The sequence below is a fragment of the Physella acuta genome, unplaced genomic scaffold (genome assembly GCF_028476545.2).
Source record: "Physella acuta isolate Inbredline_101_S28 unplaced genomic scaffold, ASM2847654v3 ptg000008l, whole genome shotgun sequence".
Classification (NCBI taxonomy): Eukaryota; Metazoa; Mollusca; class Gastropoda; family Physidae; genus Physella; species Physella acuta.
In genome coordinates, this window is record NW_026731528.1 from 212,312 (window position 1) to 237,118 (window position 24,807).

The 24,807-nt window shown below is 39.8% G+C and overlaps 2 protein-coding genes across 4 annotated transcripts; one reads left to right on the top strand and one right to left on the bottom strand.

Annotated features, from left to right (window-relative positions):
* Nucleotides 1-68: 68 nt before the first annotated feature.
* Nucleotides 69-23,497, bottom strand: LOC131952931 (cerebellar degeneration-related protein 2-like). 3 transcript variants are annotated; one of them, XM_059315906.1, is made up of 6 exons: nt 22,994-23,497; nt 16,959-17,071; nt 16,287-16,435; nt 14,635-15,254; nt 11,460-11,587; nt 69-3,237 (listed from the first exon to the last, which is right to left on the bottom strand). In XM_059315906.1, the coding sequence occupies exons 1-6, from the start codon at nt 23,061-23,063 to the stop codon at nt 2,965-2,967; spliced, it is 1,353 nt and encodes a 450-aa protein (XP_059171889.1). In that variant the 5' UTR covers nt 23,064-23,497; the 3' UTR covers nt 69-2,964. The 3 variants fall into 3 exon arrangements, with proteins under 3 accessions (XP_059171889.1, XP_059172054.1, XP_059171968.1); XM_059316071.1 differs by lacking the exon at nt 22,994-23,497 and adding an exon at nt 20,981-21,084; XM_059315985.1 differs by lacking the exon at nt 22,994-23,497 and adding an exon at nt 20,970-21,071.
* Nucleotides 4,329-6,946, top strand: LOC131952853 (chorion peroxidase-like). The gene is made up of 2 exons (XM_059315787.1): nt 4,329-4,854; nt 5,458-6,946. The coding sequence occupies exons 1-2, from the start codon at nt 4,334-4,336 to the stop codon at nt 6,713-6,715; spliced, it is 1,779 nt and encodes a 592-aa protein (XP_059171770.1). The 5' UTR covers nt 4,329-4,333; the 3' UTR covers nt 6,716-6,946.
* Nucleotides 23,498-24,807: the final 1,310 nt, after the last annotated feature.

The window sequence follows — 24,807 nt, forward strand, 5'->3', positions numbered from 1 at the left end:
TTTACAAGATATAAATATAAATTTACTTGTAAGTTATAACTATAGGTACAAAGGAAAGAGAAACTATATGCAAGACTTAGATTTTATTGAATAAATTAAATCACATTGATCACAATGTTACAACTGGTTTAAAATATAAAAAAAAAATTGTACTAAAAATTAAAAAAATGTATAACATCTGAAGCTAAGTAAGAAACAGAGTTTAAAATATCTGCAGGGTAAAGCAGCAGGAAGGTTATGTAGTTGGAATAGGGGAAAGTGGTAATGAGGAATTTTTCAAGAATTGACAGAGTTTTGATTAAAAGATTTATATAAAGATGGCCGGCTATTTGTTCCACTGTCATCACAGGGTGTCTTGACCTCAGGTCAATGTCCAGGTGTCTGGACCTTAGGTCAATGTCCAGGGTGTCTGGACATCAGGTAACAGATCAAACTACATGCTACAGAGATGAACTACCTTATACTGACTGGACTAGATAATCACAAAGAACATTTTTAAAAATCTAACACAATATGGAATACTCTGATAACTAATGAGCATGTAGATAGGTGTAAAAACCTCACAGAGAAAACCATGGAATGCGGACTGAATGGGTTTGCTGAAAAGATGTACGTATATGAGCTGGAAAAAACATAGAGCTGATGTTAACAATAAGTAGTAGCAGGCAGAGTCATCTGCCTATAGCGATGTATGTGATGGTGGCAACATCTCAAGGTATGCTTCACATTGTCAGGACAAAGTGAACATGCTAACCAAAACAAAGAAAATGTGTGGTGAACAGTGTTAAACAAAACAAAAGTTAGCTTAAGAGTAGGTTATCCAGTCTGTAGACGTTATACAATATACATGAACTGAGGTGTACAAGCCTTACAGATTTGATTTAAAGTATAGAGATTAACTTAGATTACAGGCTCTTGGAGTAAGGAATCTCTAAAGGACCATACCTCATTCTGTGTAAGAAAGCGATCAGTAGGATACATTTTAAAGCAATGGTTTATGTCATTAAAATTTGACCATAAAACTTAAGACAAATATTTAAAAATTACAGGTTTAACTTTAAGGGTTCAGTAAACTGATCACATGACATCTGACCTTGAATTGTGACAGTGTCCTATATTATATTTATTGCCAAGAAAAATCTATTTTGAGAAGTGTTTTTGTTTTGGAAATGTACAAGAGTGGATGAAAACTTGAAGTTCAGATGACAGGATGATAAAGAACTGACATACGAATGATCTTCAGTGAAACAGCAGTGAACACAATTATTTTAACGCATGTTCAAGGATTGATGCACATGTTCAAGGATTGATACACATGTTCAAGAATTGATACACATGTTCAAGAATTGAAAAGTGTAACAGAATAGATGACGTTCACATACTTTATAAACCACTGCACACCCATGCAGAAATGCAGACCAAACATAGTCTAGTATAAAATGGATGTCACAGTTTGTGTCAAAACACAGATACACTGGCATGTATAACATATCACAAAAACATAAACATGATCTCAATACCTTACATGTTTTATCTAGTATTTAGACCTGCAAAGTTTCATAAATTAAAAAAAACAACCTATACATTTGTATAAAAAAAAATGTTTGCATTATGGGAACAACACCTACCATGCTTTATCACTGCAAGAGCAAAGTTTTATAAATTGAAAAACAAAACAACACATTTGTAAAATTAAAAGTATTTGCATTTTGGGTATCATTTTATCACTACAACTGGCACATTAAAAAAAAATGTTTGAAAATAAAACATTTCATTAAGACAGGTTGCTTACCACAGTTGTAAAATATAATGCTGATAAGACAAAAGAAAAGAAAATATTATTGTAAGTTTTAAATTCACTATGATTTCTATAAATATTAACCACTCCTTTCTTAACCAGGAAACTTCTAGATATATTTGGTTTTTTCCAATTTCAAATCTTAAACGTATGGAAGACCAGTTGTCACATAATTTATTTCATTGGTAGTCTACCCTGTAAATGCTCAAGTAAACAAAAATTTTAGTTTTATTACAAGTTTTATATGATACAAAAATAAATAAAAATGAAAAAAACTTTTCTCAAATAATCTTCACCACAACAGAAACCAGTAATTACAAATGTACAAAAAAAATCTCACTTTATATTGTAAGAAGTAAATGAGAAATGACTAGAAAAAATGACAAACAAATTAACTAAATTCTTTAAGACATTTACCCCTCACAGAATAATGAATTATAATAGCTACAATACTGACAGTTTGGTTTTATAAGATGTTTATGCATGACTAGAACTAGAATGTTCCAATTTTTAAGTCACACTGCACATGACGGTTGGCCAATGCTGGTGTAGCTTTGTCACATGTTTAGGTAGGCCAAGACTGGACTTAACAAGTGGTCATCACAGACTTAAATCATTGGCAGAACTTGCCAGTGCTGAACTCAATCAAGGGGACAGTACCAGACTCAATCAAGGGGACAGTACCAGACTCAATCAAGGGGACAGTACCAGACTCAATCAAGGGGACAGTACCAGACTCAATCAAGGGGACAGTACCAGACTCAATCAAGGGGACAGTACCAGACTCAATCAAGGGGACAGTACCAGACTCAATCAAGGGGACAGTACCAGACTCAATCAAGGGGACAGTACTAGACTCATCAAGGGACAGTACTGAGCATAAACCATATCAAATGGCTGAGTAAGAATTATGGAAAAAAAACTAAATGCACACAAATATTTTTGACAGATGACATTACAGTATATTATATAGAACATATTATAAATCAATCTTGAACCATAGTAAAATACTTCTATCCTGCATATCAGAAATCTAGGAACAAACTTAAACAACCAAACAATATATTTAGCATTTTTTATATTATTCTTCCTGGCTTTACAGAACCATGTACATTAACATTACCTTGGGGGACTTAGTTGGGTGGATGTTGGGGCGGCACCAAAGCCTATCTGCCGTCAATGAGACCTCTATCAGTGCAGGGGGATGTTATGGGACTGCAGGCAGAGTTTCTCTTATCCGCGTCTGGATCCGGGTTCTCCTCTATCCGGTTCTTTCTGAGTGTGGCAAAAATATCTTTAAACAGGGCCTTGTACGGGGGTATTTGACCACTGTCCTGGTAGTAGTCTCTATTGAGTGTCAGATGGAGCAGGGTTTGAACCTCTTTGTGGGCCAGCCTCTGTCTGCTTGAATCATCCTCACCATCTTTCTTACCTTTTGTCTGGCGAAGGATAAAAACAAATAATTAAATTAACAAATCAGTTCACAGATTGTTCCAGACCAGTGCAATCCCTAATGATGTGTTTATTGTTTCATTTGCTTTAATAATCCTCTCCACGGAACTAAAGACCACCTCTCTAGACAAGATTTTATAACTTGTTCATTTATTGCTAAAATTTATTACTAAAATAGAATGTCCTTTCTGTGGTTTTTTTTTTTTTTATATTTTTTAAAAACATTTTTTATTAGTATTTAAATACTAAGATTAAGAGAAAGAAAATTAAAAAAAAAAAGCTTAGTTTAGTTTTCAAACAGTTCCAATCATTTAATTTATACCTTTGATTATCATTTGCTTTACAACTATATAAGGTAACTACTTCTACAAAAACAATCAGGTTGATGTTACAAGGCAAAGAGAGAATGTGGATGTAATTAGGAGCAGGGAGCAGAATTCAGATAGACGTCACAGGGAAAAGATTGCAGTATTCAGGTGGACTTCACAGGAAAAAAGCCCACATCATCTCTTGAGGAAGCTGTGAACCCCCAACCAAAAGTCGGCACATAAACCCCAAATGGATGAGATGGCTAAATTATATAATCAATGTGACTGAATCAGATATACACGCATTAGTAGTAGTAGTCCACCCAGTGTTTCTTCCAGACTTTTTTCTCCGGGGGGGGGGGGGGGGGCGCACTTGAAATCTTCGGGGGGGGGGGGGGCGGTAAACTTTCTTTGGGGGGGGGGCGGACACTGTTAAAAGTATATATTTTCTATATAAATTATATAAATTTCATTTCGTTCGGGTGGCGGTAAAAAATTTTCGGGGGGGGGGGGGGGGGGGGCTTCGACCCCCCCGAAGAGATGCCTGGAAAAAAATCTGAGTCCACCCATTAACGAAGGGTAGAAAACATGTTTATGATAGAGGGTAATATACCATTCACTGAACCCATTCACAATACGCCTTAATCAGCGTGGGCCGCACGGCCATTGATCTTTACCGGCTATGTAGGTGTTAGTGCGCTAATGTCCTTCCATCCTAAATATAAAACACATTGCACTAACTGACAGCTTGGTCAATGTGGCGGCAGACACCACGATGTTTACGTTGAACCTTTGGTTATGTTTGGTCCTAGGATATCTGCTGGGTGTTGTGTTTGAGACAGGTTGCGTTAGTACCGAGACTAACCAAATTTGTAGAGAGGGGAGTCTGTACAGGACTATAGACGGGAGCTGTAACAACTTGCTGAAGCCGTGGCTCGGCATGGCCGGCTCCGTGTTCAGACGGATCCTACCGGCGCAGTACGAGGGCGGCGACGGACGCACCCCGAGGTTAACGGGGAGGAGGGGGGCACGGTTGCCCAGCCCACGCCTGGTGAGTACTGCCGTGCACGTGTCGGAGAACCACACCGACACAACGGCGACCGCGATGCTCATGCAGTGGGCGCAGTTCCTTGACCACGATCTGACCAGCACACCCAAGTCGGTGATGGAGGGCAAGTGTTGTTCGCACGAGATGGTCAGAGGTGGTCAGCAACACCCTGATGTCTACACAGGAGGTCCGTGTTTCCCCATCATCATACAGCACGACGACCGTTATTTCAATACCTCGGACACCAGGTAGGGGCTTTTCAAGATGTTTTTATTTTAAGTATCAAGATGTATGTTTAGTACAAATTAACAACACAACAAATTTAAACCCGCGGATTCAGGACATCCAGGTGGTCAGCCCTAGCAGGGCTTCTTTCAGACCATTTGCTCCGGGTATGGGGAATTTTAAAACTTCTGGGGAAGGAGGGGGTATTTAATATAGAGTTAAATTTCATATTTATTTATATTTCGACTTCATCCTGGGGGCGATGGACTATGTGGGTGGGCCCGGGTGAGACGTAAAAGAAGCAACACTAAACCCCAGCCATACAAGCTGACCAGACTGTTAGGGCTGATCCTGGCCACAATCGCAGTGAGCCTTGTCTATCGGGTTCCCCTAACAGGTTTTACCGACAGCAGTGTCCACACCAAGAAAGAAAGCATTATTTCTTTCGGTCAAACTTTTGCTGTAGTGGTTGTCAGGGTGGGGAGGGAAGAGGGGGGGGGGGGGGCTACATGCGAGTGGTATTTTGTCTTTGGACTATTTAAAAATATCAAAATCCTACAGAAACACACGTATTATCTAGAAACAGAAATAAAAACAGCAAGTAAATGCGTTGTAATGTTTACTAGGTGCATGGAGTTTACCAGATCTGATGCGAGGACAGACGCCAACAACACCAGACAACAGTACAACAACAACACCGCCTGGCTCGACGCCTCGCACGTGTACGGCAGCAGTCAGGAACTGGCCGCAAGTCTCAGGTCTTTCAAGGACGGCAAACTCAAGGTCATCGTCCGGAACGGTGAGGAGTTTTTACCGGAGCTGGAGGACCCCGACTCCTGCTTTAAGCTGAATCACGGGGACTACTGCTTCAAGGCTGGGGACAGCAGGGTCAACGTGTACCCCGGCTTGTCGCTGCTGCACACCGTATTCCTCCGCTATCACAACAAAATGGCCGATAGGTTAAAGGTCACCCGTCCAGACTGGGACGACGAAAAGCTGTACCAAGAAACACGCCGTATCGTCATAGCAGTCATCCAGCGGGTCACGTACGGCGAGTTTATCCAGCACATTTTAGGCGAGCAGGCGTACACACTCCTGCACGGGCATCACGTGTACGACCCCAATATCGACCCCACACTCTCTAACGTCTTCTCGACCGCGGCTTACAGGTTCGGTCACTCCCTAGTACCAGACGGTCTGACGATCAGCGGTCAGTACGTGCCCACGGCGTCATTACTTCTGAGACCCAGTTACGTGCTGAGCTCCTTCAAGCAGCTCACGGAAGCGCTTCTGTCCGAGCCGTGTCAGAAGCCTGACCGCTACTACAGCCAGGAGATGACCGATAAGATGTTTGAAAAACCCGACAAACCCCGGACAGGGTTCGACATCGTCGCCCTCAACGTACAGAGAGGACGTGACCACGGTCTGCCGGGATACAACGACTGGCGGGAGTTTTACGGGCTGGCGAGAAAAACGTTTCAAACTCTGGACTCTGGTCGGGCCAAGTTCAAGCAAGTGTACGACTCAGCGGAGGACATTGACCTCTACAGCGGCGCTATCAGTGAGGCGCCAGTCAGAGGCGGAGCGGTGGGGGAACTGTATTCTAGAATTCTCAGTGAACAATTCACCAGGCTCAAATATGGAGACCGGTTCTGGTTCGAGAACGTTAATGACGTCACTTCCTTCACTCCCCAGCAGGTGGCGGAGATTTCAAAGATTAGTTTAGCTAAGGTAATCTGTGAGACTGTACCCGGGATAGGCGGGGTGCAGAGGAATCCCTTCAGGCCTATTGGCAGTGAGAACCCTCGAGTGGCCTGTGGTTTTCTACCGGACATAAACGTCGAGATACTCTGTGCCACGCCATCTCCGATCTACCACAAATGACAACAACGTTTAGGAAAGGGATGAAATTAATTATAAAAAATATTCATTTATTTCACACACATTATCTGGTTTATGGAACCGAAATACTTTAACTATAATAAACATAAATTATGTTATATATAATTTTTTAACCGTCAAATTGGGTAAAAAAAAGTACAACCGAAGTCCTAACATGCAAATAATGCATATAAAACATTTCTTATTCCCCAGAGCGGGCAAGAATCTGATGGATAAAAATATTCTTGCAATCGCGATTTTTAAAAGAATTCTAATTTTGGAATATAAATTATTTTATTTTAAGGATTAAATTGCTAAAGTAAGTAAGTTCTCTTTTCGTACCTGACGGTCCATGGGGCAAGTGAAGCAGAGTTCAACTCGGTCTATGAAAGAATAGTGTGGTCAGCACTACACCCAGCCGTCTTTACTTTCCCTAACGTTACTTAGGTACCCATCAGAGCTGGGTGGAATCAGGGACGTGCCATTGACTTGAACCGGAAATCGAACACAAGACTTAATAGTCTGGCGCTCTACCGCTAGGCCACATCGCCCCATAATTACATTTTCTAATATATATTTTTTTAAATAAAGTTTTTTTTTAAAGTAATAGTATGGCTTCTGTGTTTTATTTATTGTCTTAAAAAGAAGCGCTGCTATCTTGTTTTAAATGGCGATAATATTAATTGATAGTGTTAATTGAACCCATTTTGATTACATTTACACGTATCTTCTCATTTTATAAAACAATGTATACAATGTTATATCAAGTAGCCTACACGAATTAAAAAATGTATGGACCTATTTCTTAATCATTTTAAAAATACTAACGCTTTATGTAACAGTTATCAATGTCTGTTGGCTATCCCAAACTTAGTCCCAGGCTCCAACCCGGCCAACAAATACAAACCCAGACACCAACCCAGCCAACAAACCTAGACTCAACCCCTGACAACAAATACAAACCCAGATTCCAAACCAGCCAACAAACCCAGACTCAACCCCTGACAACGAAAACAAACCCAGCCTTCAACAACCATATTTCTTGCCCAGCTAAATGATTATCTGTATCCAATAAGACGACCAAGCTTCTTAGTTCAGCGAACTTTAACCTACTAGTTTAAATTGATTACTATTTAAGGGCCAGTTAATATTTGAGCGTTGTAATTATAAAATTGTAAGAGTGATAGGAAATATCACAAACTATCGCTAATGATTATAACTGTAAACCGATGACGTAATTATCAAAGGCAATACAAACTAATGACACAACAATAGGAAATATCTAGGACTAGTATAGTCGATTTTTTAAAAATTAAAAAAAAAAGACTTCTTTTAATTAATGTACGACACAAGCTTTACCGTAAGATCGAAATTGTTACTTTAGGGGTCATTCATAAATGACGTCACACTCGTAGGGGGGAGGGGGGGGGGGGGTCCGTAATTTTGTGACGATGTGTGATGAGGGGGAGGGGGGGGGGGGGTCAGATGTTGCGACGTCACATTTTTGCATTATAAAAAAGCAATGTTAGAAAACGAATTTTAGACGTTATTTCGCGTTTTAGATAACTGTTTTAATAAATTGTAATAGTTTAGACAAGATTTTGGAAAAATATCGATGTTTTTAAAAAATTCAACTGCAATTTTGAGGGGGGTTGTAGGTTGAGGTGTGACGTCATTTTAGGGGGGGGGGTCTGGCTTTTTGTGACGCCGTGTGACGGAGGGGAGGGGGGGGGTAAAAATCGTCAAAAAAAGCGTGACGTCATTTATGGATGACCCCTTACAAGAAAAAAAATGTCGCTTAACACACACATTTCTTATCCAGTTTAAGTAAAGGTGACCGGTTGGACTCTAGATGACTAGAATAACTGCTAGAATACATTAGCCTAGGTTACCGTTAATTGGTGTTGTTAGAGACTTGTGGTAGAGGTCGACGCTTTAATTGACGGTTAGCAAAGCCTTAAAGATAATCATGATGATGCTTGAATATATCTGTATCTGTATATATCTTCTACTTACCTACCTAACTTCATATATATATATATATATATATATATATATATATATATATATATATATATATATATATATATATATATTGGCGATAGCTGTAACTCTGGGTGAGACAACTTTCATTTTGTGGGTTCAAGATAGGGAGATGGGGGTGGTTTACACCCCTCACCCCAACACCCCGCCACCAACACTATGTATGCCACACACGCTACATACATTGTTTTGAGGAATATCCAAATAGCGAGAAACGCGACGCCACTTTATGTTAAGGCTCTCGAAAACACCATGATTGGCCATCAGCTGACTGAGTTGTGTGATAAATCAAACTAAGTAGTGTTTTATCTACATGTATCTGTATAAATCAAACTAAGTAGTGTTTTATCAACATGTATCTGTCATAAATCACACCACTAGTATTGTATCTACATGTATCTGTCACAGGAAACGTCAATGCTTGTCCTATATCACACTAGCACTCGCCCACAAGCTTATCAACATGTCATTCGCGTTGACATCTCCATAAACATGTCATTTACGTCAGCACCACCAGGTCATTTACCTCTCCATCAACATGTCATTAACATTATCGTCAGCAGTATGCCGGCACTGAACATGTTTCTGTTTCAATACTAAAATCAAAATTAACAGAAATGTAGAGACTATTGTTGAATGAGCGTTTTATAATGAGGCTATTACTACAGTTGATGTTTATAAAACTAAAATCAAGGTACAGCAAATAGCTGAAATAGCCGTCGTTAAGACTGAACAGAGTTATCAGAATGAATGCGAATCAAGCAATTACCAGATTCGCCTTGTGAACATGCGTTAAGTCAGACATTAATTAAACACTAGATTCAGCTCACTTTGCAAAGCCTCAAAATTTGAATTTGCTCTCATTAAAGTTTCATGCAATCATATTCAGAACGTTACAAATTATGATGTAAGTCACTAATTCTACATCTCTATTGGGCAGACCCTCAATTTTAGAAATGAAACCTGAAATCCACATAGCTCACCTATCAGTAGGTAGCGAAGGTTTAAAATTCCCAAACACTTTTATTCTAGTTCCTCTCACAATCATCATCTTCTCCCTTGTGTGCCTTAGACACATGGGGCCGCCACAGAAAGCTATCACAATGTCTAATACAAAACATGTCAAACCATGTATTTAAAACTGCTCCGTTTTTATTCTTTTGCATAACAATTAAATTTGTATTAGGGTATGTCTACTTGATTTTATCATTTACTGCCCTAGATAAGAAAGCAAATACTGGACAACTCATTACGAACATTGGACAACCCTTTACAAACACCGGGCAACCTATTATGAACACTGGACAACCTATAGAACACTAGGCAATCCATTACGAACACTGGACAACCTATAACGGACACTAGACAACCCATTACGAACACTGGACAACCTATGGGACACTAGACAACCCATTACGAACACTGGGCAACCTATAACGGACACTAGGCAACCCATAACGAACACTGGATAATCTATAACTAGACAACCCATTACGTAGCCATATGGTGCCTTGACCGTGCCGTTAAACCTGTCAGATGGGCTGAAGGTGGGGGGGGGGGGGGGTGAAATGGGCCAGGGCAAGCTGCTGATACCGGGCGGGGGGGGGGGGGGAGAGAAAGGTGGGAAATCAATAAAGTAAACACCTGAGTCAGTTACTCTTTGTGTTTTAGATCAGTTGTGGAATTGTGTCATAGTTACTCTATGTGTTGTTGTTTTAGGTCAGTTGTGGAATTGTGTTATAGTTACTCTATGTGTTGTTGTTTTAGGTCAGTTGTGGAATTGTGTTATAGTTGCTCTATGTGTTGTTGTTTTAGGTCAGTTGTGGAATTGTGTCATAGTTGCTCTATGTGTTGCTGTTGTCATTCACAGTGTTTTAGATCAGTTGTGGAATTGGTGCCATGGCTCACTTGGGGTGGTTCAACAGTAAATATCATGTGTGATGTAGGCTTCTGTAGTTTACTTGTGTGGTCAAAAGTAATGTCAGGGTTGTCATTTTAGTTGTCATTTGTCAATACCCTGTGACCAGAGGCTCACTCACCGTGTGGTCGATTGTTTGGGTCAACTTTTAACTCACTGAGAGGTCAACTTTAAACTCCTTCTCAGGTCAACTTTAAACTCCTCAGGTCAACTTTAAACTCCTTCTCAGGTCAACTTTAAACTCCTTCTCAGGTCAACTTTACTCCCTGTGAGTTCAACAGTCAACTCGATGTGATCTTTATAAAAGCCACCCTAGTGTATTTGATGGGAGATAATTGAAAGCTAAGGGAGGTAACATCCCAGTCTGCTGCAACTCAGGTAAAAAAAGGATGACAGTCCCCTGTGATATTTGTCTTCTCAGATTACATCACATTGACAACATATTTCACAAGGGGAGGATACTCTCTCAATTTTTAAATGTGAAATGTTTGTCAAATCTGGGGTTCTCATTCTCCTCCCCTTACACCATTTTTAATTAAATAGGAGACAAGGGAGACAATCTAAAAAATGTTTTTTTTTTATAAATTTCCTGCATAAATCTTGTACATTCAGGAGATCAGAAAACAGGATAGATAAATAAGACATGTTTTAAAAATTCAACAGTTGGATAAATTAAAAGTTTAAAAAGACATCAGTTAGAGAACTAAAATTTATTTGAAGGTGTAAAAATTTGAGAAACTAAAAAGTGGGATGAGTATGCTGCACAAAAAATAAAAAAATGCTGACCTGTATGAGAGCCTGGTACTTTGTGAAGAGGGACTGGTACTGGGACTCTAGCTCATCCAGGATGGATAAGCTGGCATCCTCTCCCACCTGGATTTCCTTGGCATCCGTCGCAACTTTGTTAATGGATTCTACAAAAAATAGCAACTTTGTTAATTGATTCTACAAAAAATAACAACTTTGTTAATGGATTCTACAAAAAAATATCTTTGTTAATAGATTTTACAAAAATAACAACTTTGTTAATTGATTCTACAAAAATAACAACTTTGTTAATGGATTCTACATGCAATAACCACTTTGTTAATGGATTCTACAAAAAATAACAACTTTGTTAATGGATTCGAAACACACACACAAAAAAAACCTAAGCAACACAAAATAAATTGAAATGATTAAATACCTTATATTTTGAATGTTTACTTTTACCTGTGATAATACTGCATCTATTATAGCCTAATCTTAACTGAACAAGGATTTAATTAATGTCTTATTCAAAAAGTAAAAAGTAAGAAATTAGAATGAATTGAAGATGTTTATCAAGAATTGCACCTGTACTTACCTGTACTGCTGTGTAAGATCAACTGTAACCTACCGTTCATGCTTTATTAAATCACCTTTAACCTACCTGTAGTACTGCATAAAACATCTGTAAACTACCTGTAATACTGCATAAAAGCACCTTTAACCTACCTGTAGTACTGCACAAAAACACCTGTAAACTACCTGTAATACTTCATAAAAAAACCTGTACCTACCTGTACCACTGTATAAAAACACCCATAACCTACCTGTACTAATGTTTAAAAGCACCTATCACCTACCTGTACTGCTGTATAAAAACACCTATAACCTACCTGTACTAATGTTTAAAAGCACCTATAACCTACCTGTACTGCTGTATAAGATCACCTATAATCGACCTGTACTGCTGTATAAGATCACCTGTAACCTACCTGTACTGCTGTATAAGATCACCTGTAACCTACCTGTACTGCTGTATAAGATCACCTATAATCGACCTGTACTACTGTATGAAACCACTTAAAACCTACCTGTACTGCTGTATAAGATCACCTGTAACCTACCTGTACTGCTGTATAAGATAACCTGTAACCTACCTGTACTGCTGTATAAGATCACCTGTAACCTACCTGTACTGCTGTATAAAAACACCTGTAACCTACCTGTACTGCTGTATAAGATCACCTATAACCTACCTGTACTGCTGTATAAGATCACCTGTAACCTACCTGTACTGCTGTATAAGATCACCTATAACCTACCTGTACTGCTGTATAAGATCACCTGTAACCTACCTGTACTGCTGTATAAGATCACCTATAACCTACCTGTACTGCTGTATAAGATCACCTGTAACCTACCTGTAACCTACCTGTACTGCTGTATAAGATCACCTGTAACCTACCTGTACTGCTGTATAAGATCACCTGTAACCTACCTGTACTGCTGTATAAGATCACCTGTAACCTACCTGTACTGCTGTATAAGATCACCTGTAACCTACCTGTACTGCTGTATAAGCTCACCTGTAACCTACCTGTACTGCTGTATAAGATCACCTGTAACCTACCTGTACTGCTGTATAAGATCACCTGTAACCTACCTGTACTGCTGTATAAGATCACCTATAACCTACCTGTACTGCTGTATAAGATCACCTGTAACCTACCTGTACTGCTGTATAAGATCACCTATAACCTACCTGTACTGCTGTATAAGATCACCTGTAACCTACCTGTACTGCTGTATAAGCTCACCTGTAACCTACCTGTACTGCTGTATAAGATCACCTGTAATCTACCTGTACTGCTGTATAAGATCACCTGTAACCTACCTGTAGTGCTGTATAAGATCACCTGTAACCTACCTGTACTGCTGTATAAGATCACCTGTAACCTACCTGTACTGCTGTATAAGATCACCTGTAACCTACCTGTACTGCTGTATAAGCTCACCTGTAACCTACCTGTACTGCTGTATAAGATCACCTGTAACCTACCTGTACTGCTGTATAAGATCACCTGTAACCTACCTGTAGTGCTGTATAAGATCACCTGTAACCTACCTGTAGTGCTGTATAAGATCACCTGTAACCTACCTGTACTGCTGTATAAGATCACCTGTAACCTACCTGTACTGCTGTATAAGATCACCTGTAACCTACCTGTACTGCTGTATAAGATCACCTGTAACCTACCTGTACTGCTGTATAAGATCACCTATAACCTACCTGTACTGCTGTATAAGATCACCTGTAACCTACCTGTACTGCTGTATAAGCTCACCTGTAACCTACCTGTACTGCTGTATAAGATCACCTGTAACCTACCTGTACTGCTGTATAAGATCACCTGTAACCTACCTGTACTGCTGTATAAGATCACCTGTAACCTACCTGTACTGCTGTATAAGATCACCTGTAACCTACCTGTACTGCTGTATAAGATCACCTGTAACCTACCTGTACTGCTGTATAAGATCACCTGTAACCTACCTGTACTGCTGTATAAGATCACCTGTAACCTACCTGTACTGCTGTATAAGATCACCTGTAACCTACCTGTACTGCTGTATAAGATCACCTGTAACCTACCTGTACTGCTGTATAAGCTCACCTGTAACCTACCTGTACTGCTGTATAAGATCACCTGTAACCTACCTGTACTGCTGTATAAGATCACCTGTAACCTACCTGTAGTGCTGTATAAGATCACCTGTAACCTACCTGTAGTGCTGTATAAGATCACCTGTAACCTACCTGTACTGCTGTATAAGATCACCTATAACCTACCTGTACTGCTGTATAAGATCACCTGTAACCTACCTGTACTGCTGTATAAGATCACCTGTAACCTACCTGTACTGCTGTATAAGATCACCTATAACCTACCTGTACTGCTGTATAAGATCACCTGTAACCTACCTGTACTGCTGTATAAGCTCACCTGTAACCTACCTGTACTGCTGTATAAGATCACCTGTAACCTACCTGTACTGCTGTATAAGATCACCTATAACCTACCTGTACTGCTGTATAAGATCACCTGTAACCTACCTGTACTGCTGTATAAGCTCACCTGTAACCTACCTGTACTGCTGTATAAGATCACCTGTAACCTACCTGTACTGCTGTATAAGATCACCTGTAACCTACCTGTACTGCTGTATAAACTGCCGCCAGACTCCAACTTCACAGCTTTAGCCTCAGATCTCAGCTCTGGGTCGTCGTGCTCCAGCTCACTCAACATCCTGGTCTCCGGCTCGTGAAGCTCCCCATGAATATCCAGAACATCCGCATATGTCCCCACAGACTTCCTGTACAACAGATCCGGGCTACTCCTAGCCCTCTCCAGCTCGTACTGGATCATGATGGCTTCGGATAGTTTGGTCTCTAACACAGTTACTTTTTTGGCCAGGCTTTGATTCTCTTCAATTAACACAGAACACTCTACCTCCACGTCCTCCATTTTTCTCCTGTCAATGGTCTGTTGCACTTTCATGCGCTGGACTGTTTCTTGGAGTTTTCTGATCTCAATCTCGTACGGGTTAAGCGGAATATTTTTAAACTGGTCTGAATATGTCCACGCCAGATTTTCAAAATAAAATCCAGAATTTTGATCTTTTGAGTCACTGAGGCTGAGTCGGTTTAAGCTGGATGTCCGACGTTTGTCTGGAACTTTTTTGTTGGCCTTTTTCTCCGCAGCTTTCAGGTCGTCCAATTTCTTTTGTAAGTCATCGACCTTATCCTCCAGCTGGTTTATGAGAGCAGACTGCCTGTGGACGACACAACAGTATTTAATACAGGTCAGTAAAGATCTCACCAGTACCTCTACTGCAGGGGTCTCCAAAATTTTCAGGCCGAGGGCCGCATTAACTATCAAATATCAAATTTGAGGGCCAGTTTCCAGGCATCTCTCTAGGGTGTCAGAGCCCCCCCCCCCCCCCCCGAAAGAACGTATATCCCCCTCAGCCGCCATCTCCAACAAAACATTTTTACGTGGACAAAAAGATATCAGCAGGCCAGATGAGAGGACCTTGCAGGCCATAGTTTGGAGACTCCCTGCTCTACTGTTACACATCTTGAGTCAGTAACTTATCATTGAGTCTATCCAGCTCTAAATAGTTCCCTGACCTAATTAGCGAAAGTTAAGATTACTATTTTTAGTGCCAACCACACAATCCCTTAGCATGCTGAGGTCAAAGAAAAAGAGACTTCATCTGATCTATTAGGCTACTTGACTTTTAATCACACTCAAATTGAGCAGCAGTTATTGCTTAAAAATAATTAATGTCACAATATGCAGAAACTTAATATATTAGACCCAAAATCTGCTTGCTATTATGTATCCGGTTACTATTTTAAATTTATCACTTGTATATTGCAAAAACTTATAACAAACATTGTATGCACTTTAAATAGTGGCTGGATTAAATATATTTATAGTTAGTTTTGTACAATTTTATTTTGTACCACAATCTTGTGGTTTACAAATAACAAAAGCAGAGCAAATTGTAACCAAATCCAGAGCAGCAGCCATGATGAAAAGAGAAGCTAACTTTGAGATTTAATACATGTTATCCAAAACCTTTCTTAAAGACGTTTATTTCATTGAAACAGTATTAGGCCTTATCTAATATCTGCTTGATCAACATATGATCTTACCATAAAATTAAAATAAAATTTCTTAACATTTAGATTAATTATCATGAAAAGTAGCCTTAAATTACACCACAAAGTTGAAAGTAGACATTACAAAAATTACTACAAAACACAGTTTATCAACAGAAAAAAAAAAAGATTATTACTTATCAATTTTCTGTTTGTCTGCCCTTGCTTCCATGATCAACTTTTGATTGTTTTTCTCCAGGTCCTGAGCTGTCCTGTCCACCTCTTCATAGATTCTGTTTCTTGACTCGGTCATTGTCCGCATTGTGTCCAGTTGAGATTTCAAATACTGAAAGAAAACAAATTCGGTATAAGTATGTTAGTATTTGAGTTATTAAAGCAAATAAACTGGGGATAAGTATCTAAAATTAAGAATCATAATCTGGTTTAGTTAATACTAAAAATTTTTAGAAATAATAACTACAACTAATACAGAACTTGTAGGAATACCCACATAAAAATGAAGATTATAAAACATATCTTAATAACTTTTAAATGCTCAAACTGTTCATTTTGCATAAAGAAAGTTGGAAATAATTTATTTGTGCTTTTATTATTGCACTGAAAATCAAGAGTTCTATACTACTAACAGTATTTATACCAACATTTCTACATGTCTCTGTACAGATATCAAATATCAACTCTTCTTTTAATGACAACCTACCTGTCCTGTCAGCCTAACTGTTGTGTCAGTATACCTGTTGTGTCAGTATACCTGTTGTGTCAGTATACCTGTTGTGTCAGTATACCTGTTTTGTCAGTATACCTATTGTGTCAGTATACCTGATGTGTCAGTATACCTGTCAGCCTACCTGTATCTCCAGGGTTTGATCCTGGTTCTGGGCCTGCACCTGCACCAACTGAGATTCCAGCTCTCTGTTTTTTTCCAACAAGGCTTTACCCAGCTCTGCAGCCAGTTGAAGATCTGGACAATGAGAAACAGAAAGACAACTTTACAAAAAGGCTTTAGCCAGGCCAACAGAAGATCTTAACCCTAAACTATAATGAAAAACAGAAAAAAACTTTTTAACAAGGCTTTATGCCCAACACTGTGGCCAGCTGAAAATCTGCACAATTTAATATCAATTGTTCATATTATCAAAAAATATAAAATATAAATTGTGGGGCTGTTATGAGGGGAAGGTATCCAGAGTTTCTTCCAGGCATCTCTTCGGGGGGGCGAAGCCCCCCCCGAAAAATTTTTACCGCCCCCCCGAACGGAATGAAATTTATATAATTTATATAGAAAATATATACTTTTAACAGTGTCCGCCCCCCCGAAGAAAGTTTACCGCCCCCCCGAAAATTTCAAGTGCCCCCCCGGAGAAAAAAGTCTGGAAGAAACACTGAAGGTATCTGACATTGTGTGGCTATGTGTTATGGGGGTGGGGGGGGGGGGAATTGTTAAAACCATCACACAAAAAAGTGTGACATCATAAATTAAAATTTGTCAAAGACCCCATACTGAACAAGTTATGATGTGTCAGTCCAACATTACCTGTATGTTGTATTGAATTTGTCCCTAGTGAGACACATTTAAACTTTACACAGAGGAGAGGCTAACAGTTTTGGTCTAGTTTACCTAGTGGGAGTCTGCTGTGTGTTCTAGCATCCTATGATAACATAATTAATAAGTATATATAGCCTCCTGCAGTTTCAAGTTTTCATAAGAGCACTACAAGAAAGGGGTAGTGATTATAAGTATTGAAAAAAAAGAGAATACTAAGTCTTGTTTGCTTGGTGTAGCAAACCCTTTTTGCAGCCACTTTTTCTTTCAGGCATATTGTCTACCCCAAACCCCCCCCCCCCCCACCCCCTGGACAAAATGGACATTAATGGAAAAATAGACTTGTAGAAAATGTATACCTAACCATAAGCCGACCCTCTCCCCCATTAGAAGTTTTAAGTCTCCTCACCCCCCCCCCCCCCCCCCCCGCCGAAATGTCTGAAAGAAACCAAGTTTGCAATTTATAAATTTATGATAACATTAATCGTTTATTAATTAGAGACAAGAGAATTAGCTAGAAATACAAACTAGCTAGAAAATGGCATTGGTTAGAAAAGGGCATTAATTAGAAAAGGGCATTGGATAGAACAGGGCATTGGCTAGACCAGCTGTTCTCTGAAAGTCATTAAGCTGCTTGAAGATCATGGACAAATTGTTAGTAACACCAGATGGAATTGTGTAAGCAAATATTTTTAACTGCTACCAAATTTGTCCAAATGTTGGCTGGATATTCCACCAGACTGATTTATTTGATATTTATTGGTGAACTCGACATTTAGCTATTCCTCATTTACATTGGCTTTCCTGTAGATAGGCCTAAGTGCAACAAAAGTGCAACAAATGTGCAACAAATTTTGGGACGCATTATGGGATACTATGACGTCACTTTTAGGCCGTGTTAGACGTAGGGAAAATATGAGGCGCAGAAACGGGTTTTATTTAGACTTTGGGGCCTAGGGCTACACTTTGCAAAACATGAAGAAATTTTAATCCACCCTCGATGGACATTTACTCTACGCAGATATGTGCAAAAGATGGCCAGTTATCCGATGACGGAGAGATACCCTTTCAAACTTTTTTTAACGCCTAAGTTTATCTATTTATGCTGTAAATGTAAACAAAAAAAAAATGGCGTCCAGATTTTTTTACATGACAAAACTGGGTTAATCGAAATGCTGCATGTGTGAGATAACACAATAAAACACTGGGGAATTGTATGGACCTATTATTGGTGACCTGTGTGGCTTTGGTAAGCTTTGTGAGATAATTGACAGCTTGCTGACTTTGTGATCGCTGGACTAAGCTTGCGGCTTATACATAAACTACAGCCTAAGGAAGAGGAGACATAGTTGGTTGTCAGGAATAGATCAATATTTCGCAGCTAGTTCTGTCAAGTTTAAAAAATGTAGGCCCTATTCAAAGAGGGGTCCAGTATTGGACAGGTTTTAATAGCCATTCCTTTAGGTCACTAGCGATAGCCATGTAATACGTCACGGCTATTTTTAGAAAATGTCCATCACAGGGCAAAAATCGAAAAAGCGAATGGCGGGACCTCGTGTGTGTAATTTGTTGGTCATTTCGTCACGTGTCCATCTCGTGGGTGATGTGACTTACACAGAGGCGTACCAAGGGTAGGCCAAAATCTGGAGTGTGCTACGACAGTGTACAGGCGCGTAAATTTTGATAATCTGCGATAGGGCTTGCCATATGAATATAGAACCACGCCGTTGATCTTAATTAAAAATCACTGAAAACTAGTTCAAGTATTATATAGGCCTACGCTCATAAAATAATTCGCTCTAGTAATTTTTAAAGGGGGATGTTAACTCACGACAGATTGCGAACTTTTGAAATATGTTTTTCCACCATATCGAGTAAACAAGTAGGTCCAGGGGTGGGGGTGTCATGGGACTTACTTGCCCTAGGGTGGGAGTGGGGTATCATGAAACTTACTTGCCCTAGGGTGGGGGTGGGGTATCATGAAACTCACTTGCCCTGGGGTGGGGTGTCATGGGACTTACTTGCCCTAGGGTGGGGGTGGGGTATCATGGCACTCACTTGCCGTATGGGGGGGGTGGGTAGTCATGGCCCTCAATTGCTATAGAATGGGGGTAGTTCGTCATGGCACTATCTTGCCTTTGGGTGGGGGGGATGTCATAACTCACTTGCCCTGGAATGGGGGTGGGGGCACTCATTTACCCTAGGATGGGGAGGAGGATGTCATGAGACTCACATGACACTGAATGCCATCTCATCATTCCCTTCAGTGACAAAAAAAACTAAATATTCAAACATGTCTATGCTAAATTATCTTCCAACACGCGAGCTTGTCTTGAGCAAGTGTGTTTACGGAAAGGGATTACCCCCGTCATTATATTCTATCGATTTCAGCAAACTTGCCTTGACATTTGCACGATGGCGCACGGTTGTCAACTGTTGCGCGATGAATAATCCGTGAGCGGAAATTTTTATTCTATCACCAGGGGACCGGTGGCTTGTGTTCAAACACCAACTGGGACAGCGAGGGTCGCACGAGACTTATTTACATTTGACCTCAATGCTGGTGTTTGAGAGACTAGTGCCGATGCTTTAACTCAGGACGGTTTACACAGGGTGGCCCTAGGCTGCATACCTAAAAGAGTTTGAATACACTGAAATGTTGTGATTAGGGAGCCATCAGCACAGAAATATTTGACATTGTGAGAACGTTTGTGAATGGGAGACGAGTGGGGGGGGGGAGGGGGTTGGCGTATAGAGTTGTGTGACGACGCGTTACGATATTCGGGGTTGGGTGAGGGTAAAATTGTCAGACATTTGTTCACGGAAAATACTGTATTTTTAATTAAACCATTAATTTAAAAAAAAAAAAAAACACTAAATTGCTATTAGGCCTAACGACATTTTTAAAAGTAGGCCCAGTTACAACTCTACATAGATTTAAATGTTTACTTCTATCTTATTTTTACACGTTGACAACAAAAACAACAACAACATGCGTGAGAAAAGTCACGTGATGTTGTGTAAACAAACCAGTCTTGGATTTTTATCTTGTGTTGATCACTGGCCACACCCCCCCCCCCCCCCTCCTTAAAAAACAAAAACACCAAGCTTGACCTAAATAAATTATCTCAGTATACCTACCAGGTAACTACTCCCTATATGCAATTTAAAAAAAAAACGATATCTCCATAAAACAGGTTACGGTCTTATACAAGTAGTAGGCCTACATTGTAATGTAGATCTAGTTACCGAGGCCGCAAGAGAAAAGGTAAACTGCTCTAGTGAGGCTTTATAAGGGGAAAATGCAATGAAATACCGCGAGAATACCATCCACTCTTGCGCGACATGAGTGTCCAGTTCTACAGTCCGCACAGTGTCCACTACGGTAGCCGCCACCATCGACAGCGGCACGTCACAGATCTTGATGTGTGAGTGACATTAGGAACGTGTGACACGATGAGCGAGTGCACACAATAGCTCGGTGTGAGTAGTGGATCAACATAAGTGGGACACGTTTAAAAATAGAACGCTGGCTATGGAAGCACGTGTTGGACTGCAGGTGTAAACGAATAGTCTACTAGTAGATCTAAGTCAGTCTATTTATGTTGGTGATCTTCATTAGATTTGCTAAGTAATTGAACCGTGCTACATAAACGACTAATGGAATGATTTTTTTTTTGGCGAGGGGTCTACATTTGAGCGAGTGTCTGATAAAAATGGATAGCGTCCTAAATGCGCAACAATCAGTTTTTTTTGTTTCCATTATTATCTTATTTCCATCACAGGCTCACCACACATATTTTTTTTATAATTAATTGTTAATTGTTTGATTAAGTACAGCCGCATAATTACATCACCTGATGAACAATAGGACCCGGTCATACCATAGCCTTAGGGTCTATCGATTATACAATAAACGACACACACATGTTATACATGTTGCAAAACACTAGACTTTAATGTAACAAAAACTTGTAAGCAGTGTGTTCTAGCTGTCATGTGCTCAACCAGGTTTTGATGTTGTGAATTTTAGGAAAACTGAGGGTAAGGGAAGATAAGGGAAGAGTATTAATAAAGGAGGGAGGGGGAAAGGGGTTTGATAATGAGATTAATAAATGCTCATCATTATTCGAGGTATACGCCTACAATACCATTATGAATGAGGTGTCACTGAAACATTGCATTTTAAAATGCTGCGATTTATCCTTGCACTGTTAGACTGTAGCTAACATTTAGCCTGTAGCCTATTATTTAGATTGTAGCTATCCAAACTATTTCTCACTGTACCGTGTAGAGAGGTCAACATTACAGGTACCCTAACATGATTTGACATGAAACAGGGTCACTGGGTGATTTTCCGATGACTCGAAGATGACGAGGGACAAGATAACGGGCAATTACAACCGTACGGATAGCCACGTCTGATAAAACCCGACCGTCAGCCACGTTCAACACACGGATGAGTCACCACCACGGTTCTCCACAGCTCCCAGAGAAATCAATACACGACACCCACAACATTGCTGGCCAGACTCTGTGAGGGGGGGGGGAGCGGTGGCAGGCATCAACACAGTGCCACTACGACCCAGCCATGACTCGGTCTACTTAATTCTGTAATTAAGTATAATAATTAGATTGATTAGGGTGGTGTATCATTAATGGTAAAATTTGATTGTGTCGCTACGACCACAATCAACTTAGTCCTTCCCAATCTGGATTCGATTAATATCAATAACTAGATCTACTTGATGCCCTGAATTAAGGCATGATACTCAACGGTACGATATCCCTGAACGGATAAAATATAAAGCCTTCTGTAATAAGCTACGGGGATTATTTTTACGTTTAGTGAAGTTATAAGAAAGAAGGTGTGCAGTATTTTAAATAGAAAAATAAATAGGCCTAAATTTCTAAATGTAGATTCTAGATAATAGGCCTAATAGATTTAGCCAAGGTTCTGAATTGTACACTGTATACAAAAGAACTATAGGCCTACAAGATCTAGATCCCTTAGACTCTAGACTAGATTTATTTCTAGATCTAGATCTAGTCCTAGAAAGAGTAACTCACAATGCTACAATTGAATGCATATCCATTTGTCATTCTCTTAGGACTTCTAAGGCTAATACGTAATAGAATCTAGACTCTAGTAATGAATACTTTACAGATGTAGATCTGAGCTAGTCTCTAGATCTATATACTATGAATATAGCGTATAATTTAATAAAGCCTACTGTTAGTTTTTCTATTTTATATAGCTAGATCTATTTATTATTTAACGTATGCCAAAATTAAATATTTAAGTCCTAGGCCTACATAAATAATGTTATTTTGACTCACTTTTCTCGTACCACTCCGCATCCACTACCTCCTGGATATCCTCCATCCCGAAATAATCTGTAGAATCCATATTTTCTGTTCTTTACAAGAACCAGATTACAGAACTGATGTGAACATGGCTAAACGGTCCACTACACAAACACAAGCAGTGGTTAGCTTATAATTAAACTAATGTGTAGGGGGTTACATTACTAAGTTACTCCCACATTCCTGTCCGACGAAGGATTTCGCACCGGCCCTCAAGCGAGCCATCAATAGTTTACACACACGTTCAACAGCGGTGCAGCACAGTTCACTGTCGCCCCGTCTACAATATTATGGATTCGTGTTCTTTAGGTCTGCGGGCGATAACGATAGAAAGCTCAAGAGTAATAGAAACAAAAAAAAATAGTCTAAGCACAGTGTGTAGTCCTGGTGAAACTCTAGGAAGTGAGCACGCTACTAAGCTCATTAACAAAACAATATTGCAGACGTGTAGGAAAAGCGAGTCGCACGCGAAAGTTTTACGACAGGTCAAGGCGAACGAGAGTTGTATGGAAACCCGAATGGCCAAAATTTGACTGTTCTGTTTTAGTACACTTTATCTTAGAAGACTTAGATTTAGTATTTTAATACTTTTCTATATTTTGTTTAACCATAAATTAGTTGTTTCTATGCTCTTTAAAACGAATTAACTAAGAAAAATTTAATACATTTTAAATGTTTCCGAAAAGGTGAACAATTTTATTTTTTAAAAAAAAACAGCAATTGTTAACGAACTATATACTGTCAGGATAAGGTTTATTGATCATTATTATAGCAATTTATATTTTAAATCGTCATTTAAAATGCAAAATAACTGCTACACTTACTTTTTTTTAAAAAATCGTTTTAAAAAGCAAAAGCTTATTCTACTCGTTGTTTATCCTTACAAACATCGAAATATGTCATTCATATTGGCATACGGCTTCACCGGTAAAGCTTAATTTTAATTATCTAATAAAATTATTTCACGTATATATGTGCCATGACTGGTCACTCAAATTAATGCTTTACATTTAGCAGGATCGCTTAGACTGCCGATATTTTAGGCGTGAGCTTTGTGCGCCATATGGTATAGCTATTGTTAGTAGGCCAATTAGGCCTGCAATTTAACTTTATCTGGTGCCATAGCCATAGCCATCACCAGCACACAACCACAAACAGTGCCATCACCAGGAAAGAACCACACAACTACAGGCATAACTAGCACAAAACCACAAACACAGCTATCAACAGCACAAAATTACACAACACATCAACCACCAGCACACAACCACTGCCATCTCCAGCATACAACCCCACTAATCACCAGCACACATCTACATCCACAACCACAGCAATCACCAGCACACAACCACAGGAATCACCAGCAGCACACATCTACATCCAACCACAGCAATCACCAGCACACAATCACAGCAATCACCAGCACACAACCACAGCAATCACCAGCACACAACCACAGCAATCACCAGCACACAACCACAGCAATCACCGGCACACAACCACAGCAATCACCAGCACATAACCACAGCAATCACCGGCACACAACCACAGCAATCACCAGCACACAACCACAGAAATCACCAGCACACAATCACAGCAATCACCGGCACACAATCACAGCAATCACCGGCACACAACCACAGCAATCACCAGCACACAACCATAGCAATCACCAACACACAACCATAGCCAACACTAGCACACAACCACAACCAACACCAGCACATAACGACAGCAATCACCCGCACACAACCATATCAATCACCGGCACACAACCACAGCAATCA